General features: G+C 41.1%; 1 protein-coding gene across 2 annotated transcripts; it reads right to left on the reverse strand.

Moving 5' to 3' along the window:
• Positions 1-128: 128 nt before the first annotated feature.
• Positions 129-16,756, reverse strand: golga2 (golgin A2). 2 transcript variants are annotated; one of them, XM_089020609.1, is made up of 28 exons: positions 16,602-16,756; positions 14,783-14,941; positions 14,285-14,353; positions 13,626-13,769; positions 12,905-12,951; positions 12,644-12,707; positions 12,495-12,554; positions 12,200-12,280; positions 11,812-11,850; positions 11,663-11,725; positions 11,025-11,118; positions 10,834-10,940; positions 10,695-10,753; positions 10,369-10,510; positions 10,206-10,295; positions 9,816-9,923; positions 9,528-9,615; positions 8,133-8,275; positions 5,659-5,877; positions 5,285-5,398; positions 4,594-4,818; positions 4,423-4,522; positions 3,135-3,226; positions 2,398-2,644; positions 2,080-2,238; positions 1,889-1,995; positions 1,630-1,825; positions 129-1,556 (listed from the first exon to the last, which is right to left on the reverse strand). In XM_089020609.1, the coding sequence occupies exons 1-28, from the start codon at positions 16,695-16,697 to the stop codon at positions 1,315-1,317; spliced, it is 3,354 nt and encodes a 1,117-aa protein (XP_088876735.1). In that variant the 5' UTR covers positions 16,698-16,756; the 3' UTR covers positions 129-1,314. The 2 variants fall into 2 exon arrangements, with proteins under 2 accessions (XP_088876735.1, XP_088876734.1); XM_089020608.1 differs by having other exon boundaries at positions 2,080-2,241.
• Between the last annotated feature and the right edge of the window lie 1,832 nt (positions 16,757-18,588).

Here is an 18,588-nt window from a genome sequence, read left to right on the forward strand (position 1 = left end):
GTATTAATTTGTACTGGACCAAATGATGGTAGATGGATTTACACATTTGTGATTTGACATTAAAATGTCTCTTATCGCCATAAATATTTAAGAACACTGGTCAGACCAAATAAAATGCATCCACATGATGCTGCTCAATCAGTTTTATTCAAGAGTGGGTGGGGAGGGGCAAATCAAGGCCAATCAATAAATGAGGTCACGCCCTTCATTCTAAACAGACATTCCTAATTAAACATCAAAAACTGATTGGTTAAGACACGAAATCATTCCAAAGAAGAATAATAATAAATAGTAGATTTCCTCTCTTTTTATCATCCATCCTTTGTATTAAATGTCAGCCTGTCTGTCACTAACCATGTCCATCTGCACATACACACACACCCAGCCACAATAATATACAATATGTTACACACTTACATTATGTACACACACACACACACACACACACACACACACACACACACACACACACACACACACACACACACACACACACACACACACACACACACACACACACACACACACACACACACCATTCAACCTGTATGATCACTCGCTTTCTATCATCAAGTAACAGTGTAAAGAGATACCACCCTATTTCACTCTCTCTTGGGATATATAAACATTTTACTCAGAGGACCACAAAAGGAAAAATTGAGGCTGAAGATTTCCCAGGGCTACTTTGAAATATCTTCAACTTCAATTCAATCCATCACAATCGCCAATAATGGCCGCCGGTTGAAGTTCAGACAACCCTGATATAGTTGGACAACTGTGAAGGATGTGAAATGGTGTCATATTTGGAAGGACAGTAACAGAACAACCAAAAGAAAATGGCGATGCAAGGAAGTGGTGCAACCTCCTTTGATGATGGGAAAGGATTTTCATGGCTGTTTGGTACAGTATTCGCAATTCAGGTCACGATGGATAACAGAATCGATTCGGGCAAATTCCTCGGGAGTGAATTTGTAACTTTTCTCATCCACTCTACTTATTTCCTTCAAAATAGCACCCTCGGCTGCAGTGGCGTCATAGGGTCCAGGGTCCGTCATCTTGATGCTTTGTACAAATTGTTTTAGTGCAATTCATTTCCATGACCTCATCATTTCCCCAAGATTATTCATCAGACTCCGCCTAACATTTGCACATGCAAAAACAGATTCCAGTTTTTTTTGTTAAGTGATACATTCAAACCTGATGTGTCATAAGTAAGGAGATGCGAGGCCCTGTTATTGCACTTGAGTGTACAGAAAGGGGGTTGACGGCCATTTTGGATTCTGCTAAATAGATGAATGAGCGGCGCTGCTGTTATCACACAACCAGGATCTTCACCTCATCCTGCTCGTCGGGTCGGTAGAAGAAGGGGATGCAGGGGTTCTCACCCATGAATGGGGGTGGCCGCGGTAGCCCCTGCGGGTTCTGGATCTCCTGCAGCAGCTGCATGATTTGCCGCGCCGTGCCGTCCTCCTTAGGCTCCGCGGGGGGCGGGCTGTGAAGCAATGGTGCTTCCTGCTCAGTGTTGGGCTCGGAAAGGGGAATGATCTCCATAGTTTCTATAACACAGAGAGTCTATAAGGGCCGTGTGCGCAAAGCCCATTTTATGCTTCAGTGAAACGTTGAGCTCACCTGCTCCGCTGGCAGCACTGAGGTCGTCACTGTGCGCTTGGAGGTCGTGGCGGTCATGACGGTGGTCCTCGCCAACAGGAAGAAGGTCGGGGTTCGTCGAAGCCCCGCCGCCAACGACACCAACGTATTTGCCATACCAGTCATTCCGCTCTGCCACCAGCCCCATGACCAGATCCTGCAGCTCTGCCAGTTTAGCCTGACAGGAAAGTGGGTTATTTTAGAGATGGGGTCACTGCCGGGGAAAGGTTCTGGTCTGTACCTTCATCTCTTCTTTGTCCTGAGCCAGCAGGCTGATGTATTGTTCCTTCTCCTGGTGCTTCTGCTTCATGATGGCCCTCTGGCTCTGATACAAGGCAATGTACTCTCCTGAAAATCAAAATGGCAACAATGTTTGAAGAGTTCTATCTTGTCGAGTCCCACGTTGGCGTCAGTAAAACATCCCATCCTCACCGATGGTGTCTGTCTCGCCGGAGAGCTGAATACAACGGTGCTCTAACTCCTCCACGCGCTCCTTCAGGTCGACCTTCTCCTGCATGAGTGAGGTGAAGCGCCCTTGGAGCTTCTCCATTGCCATCTGTAACGCCTGATGGACTTCTATCGGTACCCCTCCTTCTGGGCACATTTTTATATAACTTAGCTCTCGACAGCATGGCAGACTTTTCATTCATCGTGCATATAACCATGGGGGAAAAAAATCATTCAGCCAACAGCTTGTATGTGAGGTTTTAAAGTAAAACAATCACACAATAGAAATGCGTCTTCTCTCACCTGAATCTTGGTGACTGTGTTCACAATGACTGTGTTGGCCCTGAGTGTGTTCATGATCGTGATCACGATGGTGTTCATGACCATGATGGTGATGATCATGGCCATGGTGGCTGTGCTGCTGCAGGCTGAGAGCCGCGGCCACTTGGTGCTTTGCAGCCAAGTGGAGTCGCTGCTCCTCCCTCAGCAAACTCTTTGCCTCATCCCGCTCAGCCTCCAAACGAGCCAAAGCATTGCGAATGAACTCTTCCTGTGTAGGTGGTGAAAATCAATTGCAAAGTCAAATACGTCCAAGTAAATGTTACATTAAGGTTCGGCATAAATGGAACTTATACATGGAAAGGCATTTCACATTTCTGAAGGTCCCTGACATAAAGCACGTGGTAACCTGGATGTGTAATGCTGTAGGTATCAAACGTTTGGTGAGGTCCAAATGGAGTCAAATGTTTTTACTTTACAAAGAAGAAAAGAAGGGTACGATGCAATGTTTTGAATTGTAACATATTTCCTCTACAAGCAGCGTGGCCACGGATCATCAGCCAAGCAGAGAGCTCAGCGAAGTTATACAGCAACAATCAAAGATTTGGGAAGCCAGTGCATGGAGTAGGAGCCCCATACTATTTGGAGAACCTTATAGACTTTTGAGTAAGCCCTATGGTCGTGAAGATACAATGCACTTGCCTTTTTACTGAACAAACGAAACTAAAGAGAAACAGAAAGTTGTAAAACATTGTTCTCACCATTTCTTTTTGGCTTTCAAAGTCTTGCGGGATGATGATGGCGGATGACTCTGGATTAGTGTCTTGAGGCAACTTGCTCTCCACTCCATCTCCTGAACAAAATGACCCTTCTCATATTAAATTCTACTTTAATTTTTTGAGTCAGTTTCCCCACTTTTTTAAGAAAATCTAAATTATATGAACCAACAAAGATAAACCAAATAATAAAATGCCGTTTTTAAATGGTGATTTTATTTCCAAATGAAAACTAATCCGAGCTAGCTGGCCACATGTGGAAACAAGTACTTCCTCCTCTCAACCTATTCACTCATTCACTGCCATTCCCATATTTATTCGGGAATTGAAAAGTGTGACGTGGAGCGCCATTCGCGAATTTGTTCAGGTTTTGGTTTTTCTTGCTGGGGTGCCGGTAAAGCGTTGGTCAGACCTCTGGAAATGTTTTTCCCTTCCACAACGGGGTAGCATTTCCCTTTTGTTCAATGCTAGCGCTTTGTTACAGTTCAGCTGTTGTTGAAGCACTATATAAATGTATTGTGTACAGCCGGCCCCATTTGAAGCTCAGATAACTCCAGACCCATAAAATTTAGGAATTAACTTTTTTGGATTGGAATGGATTAGCCTTCATTTGTCTCGCAGTGGAGAAATTTACATTTCACAGCAGGAAAGGAAAGAAAGAAGTAGAAAAAACAAAATACAGTAGCTGCTGGAAAGGCAGTCACTCTCGGGGTGCCATCTTGAAGTCAAAAGAACAAAAAAAAAACTAGATAGGACAACACAAAGACAGTCATTTAATCTTAAGCACTTTCTGCACCCGCTTTGTTGTATGAAGCAGTTCTAGATGAAAGAAGAGAGGACCAAATCGTCCTATTCATCAGTGGATCAGGGCCATCATGGTGGAATGTACACGTCTACTACAAGCTAAATGATGAAAGCAAACACGATGATGCAGCATTTTCTGATGACAGAAGACAGTCTGAGGTTTCTAACGCTGTATTGAATGTTTATGTAGTCCTAAAACTCAATATTCTGTGGGTCCTGCAATTTGAGTGAAAATGATAAAAACCCTGTCACTGGAGTGGACACATTTTTGCACATCGTCTGGCAGAGAAAGAGTTAATAGGTTCGCCCCCTTCCTCAGCAGCAACAGCTGAAATCAAGCCTTTTCGACCATGTGTTCTTCATATGTCTGATATTTTGACCTACTCTTTCTTGCAGAAGAGCAAATTAAACATTGGCTATTAATACAACACCAGGAAGGCATTTTGACCAAGGCAAATAAGACACAAACCTTCATCTCTAGGTGCCATGGCAAGAGCTGAACTGTTGAGCAGCTCCCTCACCTCAGCCTTCAAATGCTCGTTATCTTGCACCAAATGATCCAAATGCTCCTGAGAGGGAAACAACGTCAGTAATGCCATAACTTTATGAGAAAACAAGTGGGAGGCACGCGCTTGCATACCTGCGCTCGTTTCAGTTCGTTCTGGCTGACTTCCAGCTGAGCGCGGCCCTGAGACTCATCATGCTGCAGCCGGTCCATGAGCTGGCTCTGCGTGAAATACTGCCGGTGGAGCTGCTCTCTCTCCGAAGCCAGTGCCTGGTAGGCGGCGCTGTACTGCTGCAGGTGGGCCCCCACCTGGTCTCTCTGGTCTGCCAGACCTTGAGCTTCCTTGTATTTTTCTTCCAGCTAGTGGAGAGGGAAAGGCAAATTTAGCAATTCAAATCAAAGATTATCAGATTATCCCACCATCCAATTTCAATGAATCGGTCAGATACATCAACACATATCTTTTTTTTTTTCAATTTACAACAAATATGCATGTCTGTGCATCTACCAAGAAAAATGAAGTAAAGCAAAACAATTAGATGTCACTTCACAAGGTGACAGAAGGTACAAATAACCTGTAATACACCAGGCTGGTGGATTTTTCATCAAGGAGGGATGACGAAATGAGGAGGGAGGCAATACATTTATAATTGTATACTGTAGCAAAGTGTCATTTGTTCAATAATGTCAAAAATAAAGTGGATTTTGTAAGTTACAGCGTGATGAATGCTTTTTGTGCATTTAGTTTGGTTTCGTGCCATGACATTTTTTTGATCTGTAACTTGGATCAATAAAGGTTAGGGAACATCAACATCAAAGATCGAACCTGCTCTTTCACATTGTGCAGCTGCTCTTGAAGCTCGCCCATTCTGCGTGCCAGCTCCTTCTTAACATGCTGTTCTGACTGAATGGCGGAGGTTAGCTCCATGTTCTCATTTGTCTGCAAAACATCAGATAATATATTGGAGATGGAAATGTGGCAAATTATCAGCTTCAAAACAAAATGTTTGCTTCCATCTTCAATACTAAAATTAAAATGAAAATTCAGTCCAGAGTGTCAGAGGGGTCTCATCCTAAGTCAGCTCAGATATATTTAAGTTCAATTACAGCGACCAATTGGCATCAGTTTAAGCGCTAGTGGTCATCATGAGGACAATTGTTTGAGAAAATGATTATAAAAAAGAAAATCAATAAAATCACCAGTTGAACAAAGCCGTTTTGCAGCTCAGCAAGCTGGTCCTTCAACGTTCGGTTCTGTGTGAGAGCGCGGCTGATGGTTGCCTTGTCTGACTGAACGTCTTCGAGCATGCGGCGACGGTCGTCAGCCTCCTGGGCCTGGCTTTCCGCCTGCTGCTCCAGATCCAACAGGCGCTCTTCTTGCTCGGAGCACAGGCGACTCAGCTGCTCGTTGTCGCGCAGCTATAAGCAAAAATAGCCGCCCTATAGATGCTTTGAAACATTTCTGGATGACAACTGCAACACATTGATGCACACCTGCGACTGGTACTGTTCATTGAGAGAGTCATTTTCCTGTTGCAGAGTATTGAGTGCTTCCTGCAGAGCCATTTCACTTTCTGAAGGCCCTGAAGAATGAGTTTCTCTTACACTTTGGTCCTCTCTTTCTCGGGAGAGTAATTCTACGCGAGATGGAGAAGAAACAGGTTAAGGTGTGGACAAAAGAAAAGTTGTGTGACAACAATCCATTAAAAGGGGTTTTAGGTTTACAATGGTCCAAACGCACAATATTTTCATGTTTAACTCATTCAGTGTCAAACGTGCAAAAATACGTCCACTGCATTGCTAGGTTTTGTGTTATTGTCAGTTGAATTCTAGGACCCATAGAATATTGAGTTTTAGGACTACATCAAGATTCAATACAGCGTTAGAAACCTGAGACTCACTTCTTTCATCAGAAAAAAAGTAAATTCCTAAATTACATGGGTCTGGAGTTATATGAGCTTGAAATTAGAGCGGCTGTCCAAAATACAATGCAATACATGCACATATTGGTTAACAACAGCTGAAGCTGGAACAAAGCACAAACACTGAAAAAGGGAAATGCTTCTCCCTGGTGGAAAAGAAGAAACATTGCCAGCGCTTTATCAGCACCAAAGCCTAAAAAAAACAAAACGAACAAATTTGGGAATGGCAGTGAATGAGTTAAAAAAAGTGTGGAAGGGGAAGTCAAGTTAAAACGTTTTTCTTTCATGTTTTATGCACCCCACAAGCCAAAACACAGCATTGTTATTAAATTGCATTTGTGCAATATAAAACAATCAGCATAATCAGCAACAATGAGTCGCCATTTGAACACTTGCTATCACCTAAAAATTACATCGCAGTGCCAAGTAGCTTATCTTGCAAACGTCCCACAACCAAATCCTAAAAAAACAGGTGAGCTGTAACTAGTTGTTACCCAAGACCAAGGCAACTCCAAAGTCATTTTCAGTGGTCGTAAAACATATTGGATCATGCAGCATTATGCAACACACAATGCACAATTTCATTTAATTGTTTTATACATATGACCTAGAAGTGTTTTTCAGAGGTGGGCTTTGTAAGTCTGGTGTCAGTGTGTTGCCGTCAATATTTTGGAGAGACCCAGTCAGTCAGTCGTCTGCGACAGCCAAATGGTGTCAGGGATGGACTTATCGGGATCGCAAACCTGACACACAGGCAAATAAAAACCATTTTTTTTAAAAAAGTACATGTGTTGTCGATCTTTCAGTCCTACAGACGTCAATGTCATGTGTCCAATATTGTTTTTATTTCACCAGCCAGTTTGGTGGTTTAATTTATTTTCCAAAGTACCGCTGCCCTTTTTCAACTACTGCATTAGTGTAATGAAGTCATAAACTACGCCATGTTCTGAATTAGAGTTATGGCAACACATTAGCTCACCTGCTGCATTTCTTAGCTCTGTGATTGTGGCTTCAAGTTCTTGGACTCGTTCAATGTTTCTGTCCCTCTCTTCGGCGACCAGTGACACCTTGGAGATTTACAGGCACACATTAATACACACAACGGCATTTGTACAGGTAACTCCATATATTCACAGTTTGGCATTAACATATACAGTATCATCCTTTATTCATTAAAAATAAAAACATTATGTTTACTGAATTAAGTCATATGTGGACTGTTATGAAAACACAAATAAGGTATGCATAAGGATGAGTAGTAGTTTACTTGTGTTAGCAGCTGCTCTGTCTTGTCCTTCCAAACGCGGCCGCACTCCTGGATCTGTTCCGCATAGCGGTCCCTCTCTTTCTTCAGCTGGTCAACAGATTCCATCAGCTACAACATGGACAACAACGGGGCGTTAACAGTAAAGCTTGTTGAGAAGAGAGAGCTGTTGTTGTTATTATCAATATATATATATATATATATATATATATATATATATATATATATATATATACACACACACACACACACACACAAGCGCGGCTGATGGTTGCCTTGTCTGACTGAACGTCTTCGAGCATGCGGCGACGGTCGTCAGCCTCCTGGGCCTGGCTTTCCGCCTGCTGCTCCAGATCCAACAGGCGCTCTTCTTGCTCGGAGCACAGGCGACTCAGCTGCTCGTTGTCGCGCAGCTATAAGCAAAAATAGCCGCCCTATAGATGCTTTGAAACATTTCTGGATGACAACTGCAACACATTGATGCACACCTGCGACTGGTACTGTTCATTGAGAGAGTCATTTTCCTGTTGCAGAGTATTGAGTGCTTCCTGCAGAGCCATTTCACTTTCTGAAGGCCCTGAAGAATGAGTTTCTCTTACACTTTGGTCCTCTCTTTCTCGGGAGAGTAATTCTACGCGAGATGGAGAAGAAACAGGTTAAGGTGTGGACAAAAGAAAAGTTGTGTGACAACAATCCATTAAAAGGGGTTTTAGGTTTACAATGGTCCAAACGCACAATATTTTCATGTTTAACTCATTCAGTGTCAAACGTGCAAAAATACGTCCACTGCATTGCTAGGTTTTGTGTTATTGTCAGTTGAATTCTAGGACCCATAGAATATTGAGTTTTAGGACTACATCAAGATTCAATACAGCGTTAGAAACCTGAGACTCACTTCTTTCATCAGAAAAAAAGTAAATTCCTAAATTACATGGGTCTGGAGTTATATGAGCTTGAAATTAGAGCGGCTGTCCAAAATACAATGCAATACATGCACATATTGGTTAACAACAGCTGAAGCTGGAACAAAGCACAAACACTGAAAAAGGGAAATGCTTCTCCCTGGTGGAAAAGAAGAAACATTGCCAGCGCTTTATCAGCACCAAAGCCTAAAAAAAACAAAACGAACAAATTTGGGAATGGCAGTGAATGAGTTAAAAAAAGTGTGGAAGGGGAAGTCAAGTTAAAACGTTTTTCTTTCATGTTTTATGCACCCCACAAGCCAAATTGCATTTGTGCAATATAAAACAATCAGCATAATCAGCAACAATGAGTCGCCATTTGAACACTTGCTATCACCTAAAAATTACATCGCAGTGCCAAGTAGCTTATCTTGCAAACGTCCCATAACCAAATCCTAAAAAAACAGGTGAGCTGTAACTAGTTGTTACCCAAGACCAAGGCAACTCCAAAGTCATTTTCAGTGGTCGTAAAACATATTGGATCATGCAGCATTATGCAACACACAATGCACAATTTCATTTAATTGTTTCATACATATGACCTAGAAGTGTTTTTCAGAGGTGGGCTTTGTAAGTCTGGTGTCAGTGCGTTGCCGTCAATATTTTGGAGAGACCCAGTCAGTCAGTCGTCTGCGACAGCCAAATGGTGTCAGGGATGGACTTATCGGGATCGCAAGGGATCGCAAACCTGACACACAGGCAAATAAAAACCATTTTTTTAAAAAAGTACGTGTTGTCGATCTTTCAGTCCTACAGACGTCAATGTCATGTGTCCAATATTCTTTTTATTTCACCAGCCAGTTTGGTGGTTTAATTTATTTTCCAAAGTACCGCTGCCCTTTTTCAACTACTGCATTAGTGTAATGAAGTCATAAACTACGCCATGTTCTGAATTAGAGTTATGGCAACACATTAGCTCACCTGCTGCATTTCTTAGCTCTGTGATTGTGGCTTCAAGTTCTTGGACTCGTTCAATGTTTCTGTCCCTCTCTTCGGCGACCAGTGACACCTTGGAGATTTACAGGCACACATTAATACACACAACGGCATTTGTACAGGTAACTCCATATATTCACAGTTTGGCATTAACATATACAGTATCATCCTTTATTCATTAAAAATAAAAACATTATGTTTACTGAATTAAGTCATATGTGGACGGTTATGAAAACACAAATAAGGTATGCATAAGGATGAGTAGTAGTTTACTTGTGTTAGCAGCTGCTCTGTCTTGTCCTTCCAAACGCGGCCGCACTCCTGGATCTGTTCCGCATAGCGGTCCCTCTCTTTCTTCAGCTGGTCAACAGATTCCATCAGCTACAACATGGACAACAACGGGGCGTTAACAGTAAAGCTTGTTGAGAAGAGAGAGCTGTTGTTGTTATTATCAATATATATATATATATATATATATATATATATATATATATATATATATATATACACACACACACACACACACACACACACACACACACACACACACACACACACACACACACACACACACACACACACACACACACACACACACACACACACACACACACACACACACACACACACGCGCGTGTGTATGTACAAGTTTGAAGACAGAACCTGGTGATTATACACTTCCACCTTCTGCTTTTCTTCCAGTAGTGACTGTATCTGCTGGTTGGCACTACTGGGATCCGACTGGGTGGAGCACTGGACAAACAAAGTGATGGACATGAAATACAATTCCAATATATGACAAGGGTTACACGTGTATGAAACGGACCTGCTGCAACATGAGGTCGGCGATCTCGAGCCTCTTCCGGAGATCCTCCACCTCCAACTGCAATTCTCCAGTCTCTTGCGCTCTCTGCCTGAGCTGCTCTGACAGCTCCGAACTCTGCTGTTTGGACTCATCGCTCAAATTGCTGCAAAACAAAAACATAAAAAAGATACATTCCCATTCTGAAATATATTATTATTATTATTATTATTATTATTATTATTATTATTATTATCATGACCTTTTACGGTGGAGTGGATTTAAAAAAAACACAGAAGGTGGAAAAAAAACCCAATGTGACTAACTTTGGCCAAAAAAAACTCACTTACTTTTGTCTAAATACCTCGAGCCTGAGGGCATCTCTCTCTTTTTCTAACTCTTTGTTGTGCTACAGACAAAGTCACAGAAGCAAATAATTCAATTTGTCTGAGCCACAAACATTTCTTGAACCTTTTGTGCGTTTTCTACTTTTTCAAACTGTTTCTGTTGTGTCGACACGGATGACAGCGTTCTCTCCAACTCTGACACTCTCTGCTTTGTTGAGTGCAATCGGCTCGTCACCTCCTCTGCTTCGCCTGAACATACAACAAAATTGAAAGGGAATGAACTTGATAGTAGGTATCCTTTTCCATGGTCAAACTTCTTGAAAAAACCCCCACCTGCTTTCTGCCGGGCGGCCTGCTGTGTGTACTGTAGTGCGGTTTGTAGCTCTGATTTCTCCGACACCAGGATGCCAATCGTTTGAATGTGAACCTTGCAAGATCAAACATATAGTGCAGCGTTTTGTCAGATTCTCACAAATTCAATGCCCTGTCACATAGCCAAGCCTACTTCTGAAATAAATTAAGCTCCCTATGTAGTTCGAGCTTAGACAAAATGATGTATTTCCTAATGCAGGTCATTTATTTATTTATTCAACTTCAGAGAATATGCAGCAATCAGATATAAATAATTATTCTATTTCTAATGCATTTTCCCACCAAATTACTTATCATGCAATGGGATGTTTTTCTGAACTTCCAGTGTCAACTTCTGCATAGATGTCATGTCTACTGTGCAGGCATTGAATATAGTGTAAATGAAACATTGTTATGACAAATGTTAATAGTTGTCACAGTGAAGGCAAGGGCAACTAACCAACTGCATTACCTTGGACATTTATTTTGTGTTGACGTGGATAGCACAATGGACTATGAAGGCTCGTGGACTGCCACGAAAAAGCCACGAATATTGAATATAGTATTTGTTTACATGTTACTTTAGGTTTAACTTGCACGTCAATAACATGAAAATATACCTGTAATTGCTCCCGCATGGCTCCTTGTTCTTTGGAAAACTTTTGCTCAAATTCCTTACGCTCCTGAATGGACAGAAATGCAAATATCATGAATGTTCGTCAATAATATGACGCATGGGAGTGAATAGATTGTAGGGTGGTTAAAAGACCTTCTGCAGTTGATTTGTGAGCTCCTGAGATTGTAGTGCCTGAGAAAGTGAAGGAACACAATCATCATCACGGCAGTGTGACACAATTCTAGCCTTAAAGTCAAAAGTCAAAGTCAGCTTTAAGTTACAGCCTAAACAATTAAATTCATGTCACAACCTCAACTATTCGGTCATTGTTTTATGTGCTAAACATTTTTAGGGAGTGTTTTCTTTACACACATATCTTTGTATACATTTGTTTGCAGAAATGCATTCCGTAGCAGAGGGGTTGGGGTGATTACATGACTTGCATGCATGGGGAACCATTTTAGGTGGCGTGCATTAAAGGTGACATGCAATACATTTTGAGCACTGTGAAATTCAAAGACTCACGCAAACAGCTTCTTACCAGCTGGTCAAGCTTGGTATTGAGCTGAGAGTTTGTTAAGTTGCTGGACTCCAGGGCAGCAGACAGCTCCTGGTTCCGACTCTACCGTGTGCACATGCATCCGGGATGGCGGGGCGAGGGAATGGAAGAGAATAGTCACACATTTGTGGCAAGACAAATAAAAAGGAAGGAGAAACATTCGTGAATGATTAACATGAGGGCAAACCACAGCCTCTTTTTGTGTGGTGCAAGAAAAAAGAAATTAAAAAAATGTATCTACTGGAGTGGGTAAAAAAATATAAGCATTCCGACATACGTCCAATTCTCTCTTGCCAACGGACGGCATACTGTCTCCATTCACGTGTGCAGTCGTTGACTGAAATCACAAAAATAAAGGAAAATTATATAAAAAACATATCAAGTAATGAATTTGATTCGTATTCATCAGAGGTCGCAGCAACCTACTTCAGAGACCAGGCCATTCAGTTGCTGAGACAGCTGTCGCAGGCTCTCTGTGGACGACAGCTGTCTGTGGGACAATATAGACACAGTACAGACATTTAAGCGAGAGAAAAAACAACAACAACACGGACACTTTTGTGTTTTTCCTCATGTCCTGTTTCAAGTTCTTAACTTTATGCAACTACCTGATTGGCACACTCGACAGTATGCCATTTACTTTTTGCTGACTATGTCGATTAATTTCAGTGAAATAAGTCCATTTACCTATTCTCCTCTGATAAACCCTCATTACCATTGGTGTCAGGGTAGTCCTGCAGAAAGACAAAGAAATAGTGAGAATGGAGAACAAGCAAAAACAAAGCAATTAACTCATTCACTGCCATTCACAAATGTATTTGGGAATTGAAAATATGACATAGAGCAACATTCCCGAATTTGTTCAGGTATTGTTTTTTTCTTGTCTGGGTGCCGATAAAGCGCTCGCCCAGGCCTCTGGCAATGGCATCTGGCAATGTATTTCCTTTCCACAAGGGGGCGGCATTTTTCATTTTTTTCAATGTTAGCGCTTTGTTCCAGCTTCATCTGTTGTTAACCAGCCGCCCTCATTTCAAGCTCATATAACTCCAATCCTATATAATTTAGGAATTGTTTTTTCTGATGAAAGAAGAGAGTCTGAATGTTAATGTAGTCCTAAAATTCTACATTCTGTGGGTCCTGTAATTCGAGTGACAATGACAAAAACCCTAGCACTGGAGTTGACAATTTTTTGCACGTCTGGCAGTGAATGAGTTAATGTACAAATTGCAAATTGCCCATTGTGGGACTATTAAAGGATTTATTTTTCTTATTCTTAATAAATAAGAATACTGTGATTATTTGTCTATTTTTTTATCCAGTATAATATTGTAGATGCTATGCAATGACAGTGAAGTACGAGGTCACGTGGCAGAGGACAAGCTAGGAATTGAGTTGGAGTGAAACACACCTGAAGCATGTCAGTGTGGTGTTCGACACTCTGGAGGTTAGTAGTGATGTTAGTGCTCGTAGCGTTAGACAGGGTTGAGTGCCCGTCGAGCTCAGACATTGGAGCGGGACCAGAGGACACGTTGGACTCCATGTTGGCTACATTCTGAAGTGCCGTGTACACAAAAGAATATAGATACACACGTGTTAGGACAGAAAAAACAACAACAGTATTTGTGTGCACTGACAACACACAATTCATACAATTAAAGACAGCGAGACAAGAAGCAGTTAGCCAGCCAATTAATTTGAAATAGGCTTGCATATTGAAGCCTGTTCAAAACACTGTCATGCTCTGAGCTCCAAACATCCAAACTGCAACATTTATAATTCGTACATCATATAAGGTTCTCAGCAAACAGTGGTAGGAGGAGAACAAAAAATAAATCAATAAATACACGTCCAATGCACCATTTTCTCAATACCTCAAGTTGGGCATGTGCTCTCTGCACTAATGTGACAAACATATGAACCCTTCATTAAAGGGGTCGGTCATAATGGGCATGAGAGCACTTCAATCATAAAAAAAAAAAACGTAAATACATACAGGAAGAGGAGGAGGACACACAGGTAAGAGAAGCATAAAAAAGTAGAGCAAAGACAAGGACAGATCGAGCTCACCTGACTTTTGCCATACGGAGGCAGGACTACTCCATTGCTCTGACTAAGCGCTTTGAGAATATTGTCATACTACGTACACAACGGAGACATGAAAGGAAAGAGATGAAATATTTAGAAGAGAATGACAAACAAGAACCCAGTAGGCAGACATGTTTAGAATTGCCCACATAAAATTGCCTGGGAAAACGGTAGACCAAATTAAGTCGCTTACCTGTCACACGGTTACTAAATATAATGTTTGGGAAAACAACTACAAATTATTTATGGAACACAATTACCATAACAGCAAAAGCCAAATTAAAACAAATATACACAGTTCTAACTTCTACGAGGAATATTTTCCTCCATAAACTTTGCGCGGTATATAACTTCAGGGCTTTCAGTGTGCATTTTTGCAGTGTGATCTGTGCAGAGGAAACTGAATATCTAGTTATGAACAGCTCAAAGCGGGTGAAAGCATCTGAAGCAGAAGATGAGATGAGAATTGACCGAGCTTACATTGTCGGGAGAGTTTCTGTCAATCGAAGTTGCATCGTATTGATTGGGTCCTTTCACTTTCCTCTTCTTCTTTGCCATTGCCCCACTCAAAGCTCCTCCGCCGCTACCTTTGTCTGCTCCAACACTAGTCGGAGTGCTTTTCTGCTGGAATTCCTTGAGCTGAGAGAGAGAAAAAAAGATGTGAGCGGAAATAATTTCAAAACACAACTGGAACGTAAAAAAACAGTTTTTTAAACAGTGGGTCTCAGACCCACGCCTACATATCAAGAACTCATTTTGTTCAGGAATAACGTTTAGTGTTTTGCCATGAATGTGACTGGAACTAAATGATCCTTTTCTAAAGTCAATATTTTCTCTATTATTCAGTCAATGTGACTAACAGAGTTTCAGAGAATCCATCTCATGTTTTTTTTTTCCTCAGTGCAATCTAGCACACGTTATGGAGCAAGCATCGACATAGTTGTGCACTCCATGTGATCGTTCCTCAGAACATCCAATAAACAATTCGAGAAAACTTCAGACGCTTGTTGAATTGTTTACAATTTAATTTTGCTCTGGAGAACTGATTGATAATCACACAGTTAATGTTTGCTGGATTGATTCTCTATTCTTCCAACTGCCAGTTTTCTTTTGAGGCATACATGAACATTATTTTGTCACAATCGTAACATCATTGTGGCTGTGGTTTCCGTTGTCTTTCAATGTTTGTAGTCATTCTCATTTGTGATTGAATACATTTAGTGCTGCAAGGTTAAATAGTCCAAAACAATTTCACTATGAGATAACGCAATTCATTATATCCTAGACTGCGTAGTTAAGGCTCAGATAACATTGGAAGAACCAGGTTAGAGGTATGCAAGCAAGAATGCACCCAACCCAGTCTCGAGCAATGTTCATCCTACTCATTAGGTCACATTTAAAATGAAGCTAGGCACAACTCTCAACCAAAAAGCGAGTCTGTCAGTCAGTCTTTGTTTTTGTCTGTGTGCATGTTAACTCGAAGCGCAACATAATAAAAGTGTCAATGTGTGCACTTTTCCTTGCCTTGACATTTGTCATAATGGGTCCACGGCTTCAGAGGACCATTGAACATTCTGTGAAATACTTCTTTTAAAACGGCCATTTCATAATACCCACTCCCGGGGCGAAATATCCCACACGACACTTATTTAATATTCACAATAGCTGTGTTGAATAAATGTTGGCATAATGACGTTCAAAAAAGTAACGTCGCAAATTTTATAAGCAATGTTGTAGCGAGCAAACATGCCAGCGACAAACACATATCCCGGGACAGGAAAGAGGGCTGTCAGCTGTCAAAACAACCGCCTACTGAAACTTACAACCACTCACAAATTACGGTCCAAAAACAAAACGGTGAGAGAGTTGAACACATACCCCGTTCCCTATTTATTAGTTAGCCTGTCGGCTAATATGTTATTAGCCAAGTTAGCACGTTCGACGGAATACACATTGTAGTTTGTCAGCTAAACCGGAACTCGAACGCGCTCATGAAAGAAATGGCTGACCATTCAGGTGTTGTTGCGTGGTAACAATGTCAATTGAAGATAATAATCACGACCAAAATTGGACAAAGTTGATGTTATAAAGTAAAGGCCTCGATACAGCCCCAGACTTTCCTGAGCATCGATGCATGATACGACCGACAGAGGCCGGACAAGCGTCGACTGTAGAGATCGTAAGATGTAATCACACCACCATTGCCACGTTAATACAAGTGTGACAGGGCAGCATGGAACGATAGAAAACAAGAGCCACTTTAATAATAAGTATGGGGTGAAAGTGCGTTCAATGTTACCTTTTTCTTGGCTGCGGCGAGTTTGGTTTGCCTGCTCTGGTCGGCCATCCTGCTGCAGCTGTAGTGGCTATCAACGGCCGGGTGGAACCACGTCATCAGTTTGCTGTCTGATGCATACGACCCAAGGCTCTAGGGGTCGCTCATACCTTAGTTTTATTATAAAAAAAAACAAACAAGAAAAATAAAAAACGCAAGCAATTGGAGGTCATGCAACTACTGACACGACAAACTCAATCTGAGATTCGAAACCATAAAATCACAAGCAAATTACTTTATCATCAATAATTTCTGCGCAGTATTCATACATGTCGTGCTGTTATGTAATGGTGGGTCGGCCACAGAGTAATCACCACGACTGCTCAAGAGATAGCCCCAGTTCTAGCCAGAGTTTTGCAGCACATCGTTCCGTTTTTTTCTCAGTCACTTTGATACATTACTCACACCAGATTTGACATTCCCAAAACATTAAGCCATTCTTCAAAAGAATTGATAAAAATAGCTCAACATTACAGGTCGCAGGCAAACACATTTTCTTTTGCAAGTCTTAGTACATCACTCAAAATGTATATTATATTGGGAAATTGTATTTTCCCTTTACATGGGTGCATTACCGTGACAAGAAATTTATTTTGACTGCATTAAAACGATAAAAGATTTAAATTACTGCACATCCCTCTATCTTTTGTCACATCACTCACACTATCTCTATGTACAGGGTTAAGGCATGTTAATATTTTGTTGTCATATTGTCATCATAAAAGATGAGCATACATCAGCAACCATAAAGATGGAGGACACTGATTCGCTGTGGCGACCCCTTGAAGGGAAAAGCCGAAAGCAAAAGAAGAACCAGCCTTGACTTAATTTTACTTATACAATAAAAGACAATACATATTTATACAACGCTTTAACAACACCTGAAGCTGGAACAACATGGACTTTATCATATACAGGAAATAAAGCAGTCACAAAGACAGTAGAAAGCAGCAGGGAGTGAAACAAATATGAAGTTGAGATCATGTTTGAGTCAAATGCCAAATATTACAAGTGAGTTTTGAAACAATAACTTGGAATAAACTCGGTGTTTTGTTTGGCATGCCACGTTGCCCATTCATGTTTCAATTTTTAAAATTAAATTAATGAATCACGTGAAGTTTAGTTACGGAGTACTGCATTCCTGATGCAACAACTACCTAACAATACGAAGCATCTGATGCAATAAAATGCAGTGAGAAATAATCCACATTCCACAGTATATGTTAAATTTGAACGGTTTTACATTTGTCACGATCGTGAATCAAAAGGACTTTAAGTTCTGTTTGTGATGAAATGTAGGGAAATAGATCCCTATATTACGGTCAGATCAGAGAATTGTTATCAAATCACTTCACTCCACTTTGCTGCTGTGAAATGTAAATTTCTCCACTGAGACTAATAAAGGCAAATCCAATCCAATCCAATCCAAATGGTGAGTATCTGTATGAGTTTTTATTGTAAAGTGTCCTTGGGTGTTTTGAAAGGCGCTTGAAATTAAACGTATTATTATTATCGTTCTATTTTATTTGAATGCTACTGTGCCAATGACCGTTTTATGTTTAGGGGCCTTTCATCTTTATTAAGTTTATAGAGTTGCTTGTTCGTCTATCCGACGTAAAAGCTTGGCGAAAACAAACATGCAAATCGAACCCCTGAAGATGGAGGACGCTGATTCGCTGTGGCGACCCCTGAAGGGAAAAGCCGAAAGGAAAAGATGAAAGAAGAAGTGAGTCAACTTTGATCAATAAAGGAGATACATCAATTACAACGTATGTGGAAAGCAACGTTTCGACAGTAAAATAAAAATAAATAAATAAATACATGCAACCCACCCTTGCCAATAGTCGTGAGTGGCGTGTCACTACACGAACCACGTTCCCAGTCCAGCCAATCAGCGTGAATTGAAACATGTCGTCACAAAACCATGTTGCGTGCAAATCATCGAAGGCCA

Source organism: Hippocampus bargibanti, linkage group LG18 (assembly GCF_051943395.1).
Source record: "Hippocampus bargibanti isolate YZ-2025 linkage group LG18, ASM5194339v1, whole genome shotgun sequence".
NCBI classification, from domain to species: domain Eukaryota; kingdom Metazoa; phylum Chordata; class Actinopteri; order Syngnathiformes; family Syngnathidae; genus Hippocampus; species Hippocampus bargibanti.

What these genes read in the sequence shown, in the direction of transcription:
- golga2 (XM_089020608.1), bottom strand. Translation starts at nt 16,697, where the DNA reads ATGACGTGGTTCCACCCGGCCGTTGATAGCCACTACAGCTGCAGCAGG. An exon ending in ACAGAAACTCTCCCGACAAT is followed by an intron (nt 14,354 to 14,782) that starts GTAAGCTCGGTC and finishes TTGTGTACGTAG; the next exon opens with TATGACAATATTCTCAAAGC. An exon ending in TTGAAAGCCAAAAAGAAATG is followed by an intron (nt 2,645 to 3,134) that starts GTGAGAACAATG and finishes CCACCTACACAG; the next exon opens with GAAGAGTTCATTCGCAATGC.